General features: G+C 36.3%; 1 protein-coding gene across 2 annotated transcripts in view; it reads right to left on the minus strand.

The window, feature by feature from the left end:
* Positions 1-7,244: 7,244 nt before the first annotated feature.
* The window catches only part of LOC105467584 (spermatogenesis associated 7), a 63,772-nt gene continuing 55,753 nt past the window's right edge, over positions 7,245-15,263 (minus strand). For both annotated transcript variants that reach the window (XM_011717304.2, XM_011717302.2), the window contains 4 exons: positions 14,413-14,466; positions 12,432-12,509; positions 8,095-8,149; positions 7,245-7,862 (listed from right to left, as the gene is read on the minus strand). In XM_011717304.2, the coding sequence (XP_011715606.2) occupies positions 7,278-7,862; positions 8,095-8,149; positions 12,432-12,509; positions 14,413-14,466 (772 nt within the window). In that variant the 3' untranslated portion in view covers positions 7,245-7,277. The remainder of the gene's footprint in view (positions 7,863-8,094; positions 8,150-12,431; positions 12,510-14,412; positions 14,467-15,263) is intronic.

Below are 15,263 nucleotides of genomic sequence, written 5' to 3' on the forward strand. Positions count from 1 at the left end.
TTCTTTGAAACCAATGAGAACAAAGATACAACATACCAGGATCTCTGCGACACATTTAAAGCAGTGTATAGACAGAAATTTATAGCACTAAATGCCCACAAGCGAAAGCAGGAAAGATCTCAAATTGACACCCTAACATCACAATTAAAAGAACTAGAGAAGCAAGAGCAAACACATTCAAAAGCTAGCAGAAGGCAAGAAATAACTAAGATCAGAGCAGAACTGAAGGAGACAGAGACAAAAAACCCTTCAAAAAAATCAATGAATCCAGGAGCTGGTTTTTTGAAAAGATCAACAAAATTGATAGACCGCTAGCAAGACTAATAAAGAAGAGAAGAGAGAAGAATCAAATAGACATGATTAAAAAATGATAAAGGGGATATCACCACTGACCCCACAGAAATATAAACTACCATCAGAGAATACTATAAACACCTCTACGAAAATAAACTAGAAAACCTAGAAGAAATGGATACATTCCTGGACACATACACTCTCCCAAGACTAAACCAGGAAGAAGTTGAATCCCTGAATAGACCAATAACAGGCTCTGAAATTGAGACAATAATTAATAGCCTACCAACCAAAAAAAGTCCAGACCAGACGGATTCACAGCCGAATTCTACCAGAGGTACAAGGAGGAGCTGGTATCATTCCTTCTGAAATTATTCCAAACAACAGAAAAAGAGAGTCTTCCCTAACTCATTGTATGAGGCCAATTGCATCCTGATACCAAAGCCTGGCAAAGATACAACAAAAAAAAGAGAATTTTAGACCAATATCCCCGATGAACATCGATGCCAAAATCCTCAATAAAATACTGGTAAACTGAATCCAGCAGCACATCAAAAAGCTTATCCACCATGATCAAGTGGGCTTCATCCCTGGGACGTAAGGCTGGTTCAACATATGCAAATCAATAAATGTAATCCAGCATATAAACAGAACCAAAGACAAAAACCACATGATTATCTCAACAGATGCAGAAAAGGCCTTTGACAAAATTCAACAGCCCTTCATGATAAAAACGCTCAATAAATTCGGTATTGATGGAACATATCTTAAAACACTAAGAGTTATTTATGACAAACCCACAGCCAATATCATACTGAATGGGCAAAAACTGAAAGCATTCCCCTTGAAAACTAGACAAGACAGGGATGCCCTCTCTCACCACTCCTATTCAACATAGTGTTGGAAGTTCTGGCTAGGGCAATCAGGCAAGAGAAAGAAATCAAGGGTATTCAATTAGGAAAAGAGGAAGTCAAATTGTCTCTGTTTGCAGATGACATGATTGTATGTTTAGAAAACCCCATCGTCTCTGCCCAAAATCTCCTTAAGATGATAAGCAACTTCAGCAAAGTCTCAGAATACAAAATCAATGTGCAAAAATCACTAGCATTCTTATATACCAATCAGCCAAATGATGACTGAACTCCCATTCACAATAGCTTCAAAGAGAATAAAATACCTAGGAATCCAACTTACAAGGGATGTGAAGGACCTCTTCAAGGAGAACTACAAACCACTGCTCAACGAAATAAAAGAGGACACAAACAAATGGAAGAACATACCATGCTCATGGATAGGAAGAATCAATATCGTGATAATGGCCATACTGCCCAAGGTAATTTATAGATTCAATGCCATCCCCATTAAGCTACCAATGGCTTTCTTCACAGAATTGGAAAAAACTACTTTAAAGTTCATATGGAACCAAAAAAGAGCCCGCATTGCCAAGACAATCCTAAGTCAAAAGAACAAAGCTGGAGGCATCACGCTACCTGACTTCAAACCATACTACAAGGCTACAGTATCCAAAACAGCATGGTACTGGTACCAAAACAGAGATATAGACCAATGGAACAGAACAGAGCCCTCAGAAATAATACCACACATCTACAACCATCTGATCTTTGACAAACCTGAAAAAAATAAGCAACGGGGAAAGGATTCCCTATTTAATAAATGGTGCTGGGAAAACTGGCTAGCCATAAGTAGAAAGCTGAAACTGGATCCCTTCCTTACACCTTATACAAAAATTAATTCAAGATGGATTAGAGACTTAAATGTTAGACCTAAAACCATAAAAACCCTAGAAGAAAACCTAGGCAATACCATTCAGGACATAGGCATGGGCAAGGACTTCATGTCTAAAACAACAAAAGCAACGGCAACAAAAGCCAAAATTGACAAATGGGATCGAATTAAACTAAAGAGCTTCTGCACAGCAAAAGAAAATACCATCAGAGTGAACAGGCAACCTACAGAATGGGAGAAAATTTTTGCAATCTACTCATCTGACAAAGGGCTAATATCCAGAACCTACAAAGAACTCAAACAAATTTACAAGAAAAAAAAAGCCCCATCAAAAAGTGGACAAAATATATGAGCAGACACTTCTCAAAAGAAGACATTTATGCAGCCAACAGACACATGAAAAAATGCTCATCATCGCTAGCCATCAGAGAAATGCAAATCAAAACCACAATGAGATACCATCTCACACCAGTTAGAATGGAGATCATTACAAAGTCAGGAAACAACAGGTGCTGGAGAGGATGTGGAGAAATAGGAACACTTTTACACTGTTGGTGGGACTGTAAACTAGTTCAACCATTGTGGAAGACGGTGTGGTGATTCCTCAAAGATCTAGAACTAGAAATGCCATTTGACCCAGCCTTCCCATTACAGGGTATATACCCAAAGGATTATAAATCATGCTGCTATAAAGACACTTGCACACGTATGTTTATTGTGGCACTATTCACAATAGCAAAGACTTGGAACCAACCCAAATGTCCATCAATGACAGACTGGATTAAGAAATTGTGGCACATATACACCATGGAATACTATGCAGCCATAAAAAAGGATGAGTTTGTGTCCTTTGTAGGGACATGGATGCAGCTGGAAACCATCATTCTCAGCAAACTATCGCAAGAACAGAAAAGCAAACACCACATGTTCTTACTCATAGGTGGGAACTGAACAATGAGAACACTTGGACACAGGAAGGGGAACATCACACACCAGGGCCTATGGTTGGGAGGGGACTGGGGGGAGAGATAGCATTAGGAGATATACCTAGTGTAAATGACAAGTTAATGGGTACAGCACACCAACATGGCACATGTATACATATGTAACAAACCTGCACGTTGTGCACATGTACCCTAGAACTTAAGTATAATAAAAAATAAAAAAAATAATAAAAAGTTTGAAATATTGCAAGCATTACCAGAATGTGATACAGAGACACAAAGTGAGCATGTACTGTTGGAAAAATGGTGCTGACAGATTTGCTCCAAGGATGCAGGGTTGCCACAAACCTTCAATTTGTAAAACTGTAGTATCTGCAAAGTACAATAAAATAAAACATGATAAAACAAGGTAAAAAAAAAAAAAAAAAAGAACTAAATGTAGATCTACCATTTGATCCAGCAATCCCACTCCTGGGTATCTACCCAGAGGAAAAGAAGTCATTATACAAAAAATGTAACTTGTACATGCATGTTTATAGCAGTACAATTCACAACTGCAAAAATATGGAACCAGCCCAAATGCCCATTGATGAACGAATGGATAAATAAAATGTGATGTGTATATATATACACACATACACACAATTGAATACTACTCAGCCATAAAAAGGAATGAAATAATGGCATTTGCAGCAACCTAGATGGAATTGGAGACCATTATTGTAAGTGAAGTAACTCAGGAATGGAAAACCAAATATTGTATGTTCTCACTCATAAGTGGGAGCTAAGCTATGAGGATGCAAAGGCATAAGAGTAATACAATGGACTTTGGGGGCTGGGGGTAAAGGGTAGGAGGGGAGTGAGGGATAAAAGACTACACATTGGGTACAGTGTACACACTGCTTAGGTGCTGGGTGCACCAAAATCTCAGAAGTCACCTCTGAAGAACTTAATTCATGTAACCAAACATCACCTGTTCCCAAAATCCTACTGAAATAAAAAATAAATAGTAAGAAAAAAAAAAAAAGCAGCCTGTATTTAATTCTCATGCAAGCTCATTTAATTCTTGCACTCTATGATAAAGGTTCTATAATTACCCCCATCCGATTGAGAAAATACACACAAGCTCAGTAACCCAGCTCAAAGTCAGCTTAAAAGGAATCAAACCCAGCTTAAAAGCAATCAAACCCAGGCAACCTGGCTCAGAAGGCACACTACCATTCATCGTGCCTCTCAGCTTCAGTTGATGGGCTGTGTGAGAAGGAAAAGGGGAAGATATAAAGATGTTGCTTGATGTTAACAAGATGTCTTAGGGATAAAAAAAAAGATGCTGCTAGAAAGTTTAAGTGCTGTTTCCCAAACTTACCACTCACATCCTACCTTCATACTATAATACTTTTGCCACATTCAAGAATCATTTTTTTTTTCTTAATATACTTTAAGTTCTAGGGTACATGTGCACAACGTGCAGGTTTGTTACATATGTATACATGTGCCATGTTGGTGTGCTGTACCCATTAACTCGTCATTTACACTAGGTATATCTCCTAATGCTATCCCTCCCCCCAGTCCCCTCCCAACCATAGGCCCTGGTGTGTGATGTTCCCCTTCCTGTGTCCAAGTGTTCTCATTGTTCAATTCCCACCTATGAGTGAGAACATGCAGTGTTTGGTTTTCTGTTCTTGAGATAGTTTGCTAAGAATGATGGTTTCCAGCTGCATCCATGTCCCTACAAAGGACACAAACTCATCCTTTTTTATGGCTGCATAGTATTCCACGGTGTATATGTGTCACATTTTCTTAATCCAGTCTGTCACTGATGGACATATGGGTTGATTCCAAGTCTTTGCTATTGTGAATAGTGCCACAATAAACATACGTGTGCATGTATCTTTATAGCAGCATGATTTATAATCCTTTGGGTATATACCCAGTAATGGGATGGCTGGGTCAAATGGTATTTCTAGTTCTAGATCCTTGAGGAATTGCCACACTGTCTTCCACAATGGTTGAACTAGTTTACAGTCCCACCAACAGTGTAAAAGTGTTCCTATTTCTCCACATCCTCTCCAGCACCTGTTGTTTCCTGATTTTTTAATGATTGCCATTCTAACTGGTGTGAGATGGTATCTCATTGTGGTTTTGATTTGCATTACTCTGATGGCGAGTGATGATAAGCATTTTTTCATGTGTCTGTTGGCTGTATGAATGTGTTTTGAGAAGTGTTTGTTCATATCCTTTGCCCACTTTTTGATGGGGTTGTTTGCTTTTTTCAGAATCATTGTTAATATTTAAATTAACTCACCTTTTAAAACTTAAAGGGAAACTAAAGGATAACAACAAATTGTCCTAATAGGTATCCAAGTTAGGATGGGTCATGGCCCCAGAGACAAGAAGCTGTACCCAGAGTCAGAGCATGAAGAAGACTGGACATGTCAAATAGGGCAGGTCTGGGGCCCGGATCAAAGTGTTGGAGAACAACGGCCAGGAGAAAATTTCTGAGAATGCCTCCAGAAAGACAAATAGTAGCTACAACCAAGAAAGGAAAATTTGGGCCAGGCCAGTAGGTCTGGGGTAGTTTCATGGGGACTGGGAAGAGGGTGTTTGTGAAAGAGTGAGTTTGGGACTGAAGAAAGGAACCCTGGGGCTGAGGAACAATATAGCCCAAGAAGCAAATACAGGAGTAAAGATCAAACAGATTGGGAGACCCAGGCTGGGAACCAAGAAGAGAGCTGAGGTTATTTCAGGAGGTTTAGGAGGACTGCAAGAGGGGAGAGATGGTGTTGCTTAGAGGGTTAAAGGGAAGAAGTCCAGAGGTGAGGGCTGAGGGGCAGGTGTGCCAAGGAAGGGTTACAGCAGGGTGAGTTGGGGATTCTGACAGTGGGGGTGAGAAGTGGGTTGGGTGCTCAGTCCCACCATATTGTGCTTTGCAGGTTGTGCCTGCATCTGAATCCTGAAGACAGTGGTGATGGTCAGCATCCCATGAATGAGATGGACATGTCATCCATATACCACTAAAAATCAACTCTCAGCTCTCCAGGGGTATGTACCACACTTTGGGAAACACTGCTACGGCCAAAGGATGATAAAAGCCTGAGTTAAAGAACAGGATACTTGGAAGTCACTGCTAAGTTTTTAGAAGAATACTTGGGTTGCATTTTTTTAAACATAAAATTAAAATATAGCTTATAAAAACAAAACGGGTTGTTTTTATCCTCCACAGTATCTAGGCATGAAACTTTGTACATAACGGGCACATGAATATTCAATTATATTATTGTAAATAGTTGAAAAGGTATAATTAGAGATGAATCTTCTGGGCCATGTTCTAATAGTAAGGGTCTCATTCATGAGCTACGGGGGAGGGGAGGGCTTCAGACAGGTCTGACTAAATGTTTGCACTCACAAGAAGAGACAACATCTCAGCTAGCTGACAGAATTCCCTGGGTCACTGACAACTGAAAGGTCCTCGAGGCTGTAGATATTACAGGAAAGCGAGAAAAACGAAATTAAAGATACTGCAGACAATGTCCAATGCTTCAAGACCCACACCAGATCACAAACCATTTCCCATAGCCGACAAAACCGCTGGGTATGTCTGGGTAAAAATGTTCCTCTGAGAACATGGGTAAAATATGTTTCCTCTGAAAAGTGATTTTAGAAATTGTGGCCAGCAGGTCCTCAGATGACCCCAGTGACTGCTGTGTTCTGGCATTCACACCCTTGTATATATTCCCAACCCTTAAGTGTGGGCAAGACCTGTGATTTGCTTCTACCCAAAAGAACATGGCAAAGGTGATAGAAAGTCACTCCTGTGATTATGTTACATTATATAAGACTCCATCTTGTTAGCAGAATCTCTCTGGTTTTCCTGATATCCTTAAAAAAGCAAGCAGCCATGTTATAGCTTCCCTAAGGAAAGCGCCAAGTGGCAGAGAACTACAGGCAGCCTCTAGCCATTGGTCGGCAAGACAACGAAGCCCTCAAATCTACAGCTGCAAGGAAGATAATTCTGCCAACAAGCCTCTAAATGAGAACACAGCCCTAGTCACTGCCTTGATTGTGGGGTAGCCTTGTGAGACCCAGGGCAGAGGACCCAACTAAGCTGTGCCTACACTCCTGATCCGCAGAAACTGTGGGATAAATAAACATGTGGCATGTTAGGCCACTAGGTTTCTGGTAACTTATTATTGCAGCACAGAAAACTAACACAGAAATCTTATACACACACTTTAAAAAAGGAAGAAAAGTAATATTGAGTTACTGGCCATTTGAGGTATTTATTAATGAAGATTAAACATCCAAAGGGCAGTCCTCAATGCTCATTTCCATGATTTTAAGAGTTGATAATTCCATGTCATGATTATTATCACCTTTGACACTGGAGAACTGAACAGACTGGGAGAGTGATGTGTTAAGACTGCATGATCCATTTGAAATCTCAACCTTTTCAGGGTCACTGTCACCTTCAATGACATTCACAGAAGTTTCCTGATCTGTTAAACTGTCTGAAATACTTGGATTATTTTCATCCAAAGTTGAAGGTTCAAGATTCGTTTCATCATTCACCTGTTGAATTATAACCCCTTCTGAATGCTTTGATTTATAAAGAGGCAAGAAAAATTCAGTTGGTGAAGAGAATATCTCGTTCTCATCTTTTGGTGCAGACGATAACATATTCAAAGCCTTTTGGTATTCTTGACGTTCCTGCTGAATAGTTACTTCACTTTCATGTTTTAATTCATTTGGTTCTGAATTCCCAGCCTTTTTAAAATCAAATAAATTCAACATATCAACATCATTTTGCTTTACCGAGTTTTCCTCCGACGTGCAGCCTAAGTCTACCTTCAGGACATGCAGCAGGTGGCGCATTTTTTCCTAGGATTAAGAAAAGATGAGAATAATTACATTAATTGAGTCAAATCAAATTTTGACTGCAGTGCTGCAAATCTCACAGGATTAATACTTTTCCTTTCACTTCTCCCACCACCACCCTCAAAAAAGTTCAAGGGAAAAAAAAGCTTTTAATGTATTGTTTGAAGGTATGAAAAAACCGTAAAATTATTTTTACATTAGAATTTTTCTAATGAAGTTATAAGGAAAGACAAACCTCCTCCAAATGTTTATTTTGTTTTATATGTCGCTCGAACAGTCGTTCTAAAAACCTACAAATGATAAACAAAAATGTTAATGTCTCAAAATCAGAAAATCATCTAAATATAAACTAGCCATGTAACACTGAAACTATAAAGGTTGAAAAATGTGTTTTAGATTATTCTTTTTCTCTGTAAAGCTGAAGACTAATGCTTTCCTGTTCTATGTTCTTCCTTTGTGCATTTGCTTCACGTTACATGTTTCTGAAAGACTGTATGCTACTTTTATTTCTTTGAATAAAATTCTCCTTTTTCTCACCCCACCTCCAAAAAGCTGTTTTTCTCACAGACATATGCAAACACCCAAAGCCTCTCTACCCCCATCTTTACACACACACACACACACACACAACCAAACCCTAAAGAAAAGCCTTTTACAGAGATATTTTATAATCCTTCCTAAATTATACTTTTAAAAAAATCCTATATTAAAGTATAAAACACCAATGAACAAAATGGAAAAGGACACCAAAAAAAAAAAAAAAAAAAGGAAAAATATTCCAAATTCATGGATTGGAAGAATCAATATTGTTAAAACATCCACACCATCCAAAGCAATCTACAGAGTCAATGCAATCCATATCAAAATACCAGTGACATTATTCACAGAAATAGAAAAAAAAATCCTAAAATGTATATGAAACCACAAAAGACCCAGAATAGCCAAAGCTATCCTAAGTAAAAAGAACAAAACTGGTGGGATCATATTACCTGACTTCAAATTATACTACAGAGCTATGGTAACCAAAACAGCATGGTCAGGCATAAAAACAGACACACAGACCAATGGAAGAGAATAGAGAACTCAGAAACAAATCCACACACCCACAGTGAACTCATTTTTGACAAAGTTGCCAAGAACATACACTGGGGAAAAGGCAGTCTCTTCAATAAATGGTGATGGGAAAACTGGATACCCATATACAAAAGAATGAAACTAGACCCCTATCTCTCACCACATACAAAAACCAAATCAAAATAGATTAAAGGCCAAAATATAAGTTCTGAAACTATGGAACTACTAAATGAAAACATTGGGAGAAAATCTCTAGGGACTAGTCTGGCAAAGACTTCTTGAGTAATATCCCACAAGCACAGGCAAAAAAGCAAACATGGACAAATGGGATCATAAGTTAAAAAGCTTCTGCACAGCAAAGGATATAACCAACAAAGTGAAGAAACAATCCACAGAATGGGAGAAAATATTTGCAAACTACCCCTCTGACAAGGAATTAATAACCAGAATATATAAGGAGCTCAAACAACTATTTACTATTAGGTTTATAGCGAAAAATCTAATAATCTCATCAAAAAATGGGCAAAAGATTTGAATAGACAATTCTCAAAAGACATATGAATTGTAAACAGGAATATAAAAAGGTGTTCCACATCATTGATCATCAGAGAAATGCAAATCAAAACTACAATGAGATATCATCTCACTGCAGTTAAAATGGCTTATATGCAAAAACAAGCAATAATAAATGCTGGTGACAATGTGGAGAAAAGGGAATCCTTGCACACTATTAGCAGAATGTAAACTATTAGTTCAACCCCTATGGAGAACAGTTTGGAGGTTCCTCAAAAAACTAGAAATTGAGCTACCATATGCTCCAGCAATCCCAAAAGGAAGGAAGTGGATATCAAAGAGATATCTGCACTTTTATGTTTGTTGTAGCACTGTTCATAATAGCTAAGATTTGGAAGCAGCCTAAGTGTCCATTAACAAATGAATGGATAAAAAAATGTAGGACATATACACCATGGAGTACTATTCAGTCATAAAAAAAGTAGGATCCTGTCATCTGCAACAATATGGATGGAAATGGAGATCATTATGTTAAGTGAAATAAGCCTGGTACAGAAAGATAAACATTGCATGCTCCACTTATTTGTGGGATCTGAAAATCAAAACAATTGAACTCACAGACATAGAGAGTAGAAGGATGGTTAACAGAGGCTGGGAAGGGTAGTGGAGGGCTGCAGGGGAAGAGGGGTAGTTAATGGGTACAAAAACATAGAAAGAATCAATAAGATCATTTGATAGCACCACAGGGTAACTACAGTCAATAATAACTTAATTGTACATTTAAAATAAAGAATGTAGTCAGATTGTTTGTAACTCAAAAGATAAATGCTTGAGAGGATGGATACCCCATTTTCCGTGATGTCCTTATTTCACAATGCTTGCCTATATCAAAACATCTCATGGACCCTCATATACACCTACTGTGTACGTCACACAATTTTAAAAAATAATGAAAAAATTTAAAAATTCCCACTGATGGTAAATCCACATAATAACTTAAATGTTATCACTTATTAAGTTCCATTAAATGCTACTGTGCTAGCCATAATAATCATTTTACCTCTAATTCTGACCAACGTAGGGAGGGAAAGATAGTGTAAAAACCATTTTAAAGATGAGAAAGCCACATCTCTAAGATGACAATTTCCTCTCCCCTGAGGTCAAAAGCCATTAGGGGAATTTAACCCACATGTGTCTGGCTCCACATAATTTCTTCATTCTAAAACACCATGCTCACCTCTCTATCACAGGAATGTCCAACAGTTTCTTAAAAAACAACTAATTTCCTTTGTTATCATTTGCTAGCATCAGTGAAGTTATGAGCCAACCTCAGAGTTAGTAGTTCTGAATTATTTCACAATTTTTTTAAAACCCAAGAAATCTGTATTCTACTTTTTACAACTGTTGTTAACATTTTAGAATATTCACTACTAGGCATTTTTTCTATTCATTTGTATTTCTTTACCAAATTGTAATTAAATGATACATACTATTTGGGTATCTATCTTGTTTTTTTCTTTTTCTTTATTTTTTCTGAGACAGAGTCTCGCTCTGTCGCCCAGGCTATAATGTCGAGGCGCGATATCGGCTCACCGCAAGCTCCACGTCTTGGGTTCACGCCATTCTCCTACCTCAGCCTATAGCTAGGACTACTGGCACCTGCCACCAGGCCTGGCTAAATTTTTGTGTGTTTTTAATAGAGACGGGGTTTCACAGTGTTAGCCAGGATAGCCTCGATCTCCTGACCTCATGATCCACGCGCCTCGGACTCCCAAAGTGCTGGGATTACAGACATCAGCCACTGTGCCCAGCCCTATTTTGTTTTTTCTAATCAACGACACATATCTTTAACATCTTTCTGTATCTGTAAATTCACTTCAACATCATTTTTAATCCCTAAACAGACCTTACATTTCACATATATCCCACAGTTTATTCAACCAAACATTTACCATTAAACATTTAGGTTGATTCTGGTTTTTGGTACTATTATAAAAATGCTGTAATAAATAGTCTTACACTTGATAAAAACAAAATTTTAAGCATAAATACGATTTTGTATGTGTATTTTTTTTCTTGTGGTGGCAAAAACCAACAAAACTTATCATCTTCACCATTAAGTGCACGATTGAGTAGTGTTAAGTATATTCATACTGTGATACAGATGGCTAAAACTTTTCATTATGTATCCTGAAACTCTTTACCCATATTATGTGAATATTATTTACCAACTTTTTAAAACGAAAGTGGTCAAAAGAATTAATGTCAAAAATCTTAGGTCTTTTTGATATGCCTTTTTATGCCAATAATGAAAATGTTTGCTTTAATTTTTTAAAAAACTTGATGTAAAGGATAGAAATAATTTATTAGAAATGTCTATGTTTGGCATATTATTACAACAGAGAAAGCAAGTAGTATACATAACAGGGTCCTAGGTTACAAAACATAAAGTAGAGCCCAGTGCTCAAAGAATCTTAAGATACATAAATGTTCAAGCTAAATTCAGGACACACAGTTTCCTTAAGCTATGCAATAGCTAATCTGGTTTTGCAAACTTTTCATTTAACTTGCGGTGCACAAACCTAGCTCTTAATTTGTTCTCATTTTACTAGATCTAATACTAATAATGGTTGTACCAAAAATGCTTGCCTTTGATTCTCATGACAGTTTTAGATAGTAAAATGGGATTATGAAGCTTTGCAAATAAGTGGTAAAGATCTTCCTTCACGAGTCACTTATAATACAAAGGATATAATATTAAAGTGAATAAAAGCTCTATTCTTTAATTCTCCCAAGTGATGAACTTCCCCTAGAGTATGAATTAAACATTCTTTACAATTACAATAATAAGTTTCCAAGAAAGCAATATATTTTTTCATTTCCTAGTATGGGAAAATAACTTTAAAATTTTAACATCATATGAAGAAATATGAAGAATAGTTAACGTACTCCTGAATTGCCATAACACAATTAAAAAAAACTAACCTGTTTGAAAATAAACCAAGTTTCAAAATTTCATCTGTTACATCTTCAATGAAACTCAGATACAACAGTTCTTCTTCGCTGTAAAGGGAAGGCAATATACAGCATAAAAATTATTGCTTACTTATTCTGAAAACTGTAAGAAACATTAGTACCTAATTAGAAATATCTATCTCTACCATTACCAATGTACTTCTATCTCATATTACTAAGGGGAATATTACAAACAAACATGTCTACCTTCTCGAATTATGCAAGGATAAATATTTATTAAAGATAATGACCTAATAGAGTAAAATTTCAAAGATATCTGCAACATCCATAGCAGTAAAAAATAAGCAGAATTAAACAACACAAAAAGAGACCAACGACAAGGGGCAATCAAATGCAATCCACTGGGAACAAGCACCCTCGAGGAATGTTTTAAATTTCCTCTGGCTCCTGACCAGGTCCAGCAGCAGAGGTGCAAGCCCCTCTGCAAAGCATTTGCAAGAAGGAAAAGGAAAGTTGTCCAGAGAAGCAGGAGCTTCAACTAAGAAGTCCTCTCCTAGCCCCAGGCCAGCATCTTCTCATCTTAAGGTTGAGAAATTCACTAAGCAGAAAAATTTATTTTTTCTCTCAAAACGTTTGGAGACAAAATCTCAAAGGAAAATTTGTGATCATAAATATTGTGGTAATTTTTAACTACTTGAACACACCTCCCTATTATAACTATATTTTAGTAGCTATTATAAGAAAGTTAGGATATTATTGTATGTTTGATTTTAATTAGCTGAAATTAGAGAATTAGTACCAAATGTAAGTAGCAAGTAACTAAATTACTGAATAAGCAAATATAAGGGAAGAGTTAATAAGCAAATCAAATAATAGATCTAAATGTTTAATAAAAAGTTATACTTTCAAACTGATTCACAGGGTCTCACTTGTTTAAAAACAGCATATTTGAAAATAAGTAAAATTTTATAAATTATTTTCCCTAAAAAAAGTAACTTAATTAAAACAACATGAAAATCTACGAGTAAAATATCTGCAAAGAACTGCTGAGATTAGAAACCTCTGGAAAGAGTATCCTGAACTACTAAAAGTCTGTATTTCTCTAAAACTCTTCTTTATTATTTTATTATTTTTACATATAAATAAGAATTATGGATACTAATTATTAAAAAGTATCAGGTATTAGCTTAGGGACAAACTTCTACTGGAGATAAAAACGACGTGATTGACAATTGCTCCAGAAAGTTAAGTTATTATTTCTCAAATAAATTTGAGAAAATTATTCAGGTCATTTTCTCAAATTTAGCATGTATTATATGGTTGATACCCCAAAGCTGGTTGTAAGACAGATTAGCGTTCACAGATGAATGGATAAAGAAAATGTATATATACATAATGAAATACTATTCAGCCATAAAAACAAATAAAATCATGTTATTTGTGGCAACATGGATGGAACACGGATGGATGCTGGTGAAATAAGCCAGCAATAGAAAGTTAAACACCGCATGTTCTCACTCATATGTGGAAGCTAAAAACAGTTGATTTCATAGAAGCAGAGAGTAGGACAGAGGATACTGGAGGCTGGGAAGGGTAGAGGGGAGTGAGGGACAAGGTGAGATTTGTTACAAGATACAAAATTATAGCTAGATAGGCAGAGTAAGTTCTAGTGTTATATACCACTACAGGATGACTACTATGGTTAACAATAATACATAGTTTCAAATAGCTAGAAGAAGGATACTCAATGTTTCCAACACAAAGAAATGATAAAACCTTTGAGATGATGGATACACTAATTAAACTGTTTTAATCACTGTACAGTATAAGTATCAAAACATCACTAGGTACTCCACAAATATGTACATTTATTACTTGCCAGTTTTAAAAAAAGAGATTATTGTTCAATCCTGACTTATTTAATAATGGTTTCTATGATTCTTAATTCTTAATTCCACTATGCAAAATGAAGAGGTAAAAAAGATCTTACTCAGAGTAGATTTTACTAGTTGCTGGGGGCTTCAGGGAATACTGACACACTGCCCTAGAAAGAAAAGTAGTTGAGCAAAACAATGGTTGGCATACAATAAGTATTCAGTAACACTGTATATTAGTACAGACTGAATATCCCTCTTGGAACCGAAGTGTTTCAGATTTTGGATTTTGGAATATTTCCATTATATACTTAGTAGTTGAGCATCTCAATCCAAAACTCTGAAATCCAAAATGCGCAAATGAGCATTTCCTTTGGGTGTCACGTCAGATTTTGGAGTATTGTGACTTACGGATTTTCAAATGTGGGATGTTCAACCTGTAATTACACTTTTCAGCAATTTTTAAAGCACTCTCATATCCATATCTAATTTAATATTCTAAACAACCCAGTCAGGTATGTTGGCTGTGTATTATTTTTACTATTTACTGATGAGTTCACCCAGTGTCAGAAAGGCTAAGTATAACTTTCCAAGGTTAATGTTAGTAAGCAGCAAAGATAGGTTTTTAAACTACTCTTCTACTTATAAATTCACAATTCTTTTCAAAACTACACTATGGCATTTCTCTAGTATAAACAATGACAATTTGACTAAGGTTAATGTATAGATAATGCTAGATATAGATACATTACTATGAAGTATTTTTAAAGCTGGTCATCATGATAAATTTTGTTACTCAGTTATGTTACCAATAATTAATTTGAAGCTAAATTTTATTCAGGTATACTCAATTATACTATTTTACTTTACTTCTTTTAGAAAGTATTAGAAAAGATAAATACTCCTTTCCTTAAGTCATTCTTAATATTCAGTGAAGACTGGCTCAAGAGCAGTTTATATTAATAAA

The sequence above is a fragment of the Macaca nemestrina genome, chromosome 7 (assembly GCF_043159975.1).
Source record: "Macaca nemestrina isolate mMacNem1 chromosome 7, mMacNem.hap1, whole genome shotgun sequence".
Classification (NCBI taxonomy): domain Eukaryota; kingdom Metazoa; phylum Chordata; class Mammalia; order Primates; family Cercopithecidae; genus Macaca; species Macaca nemestrina.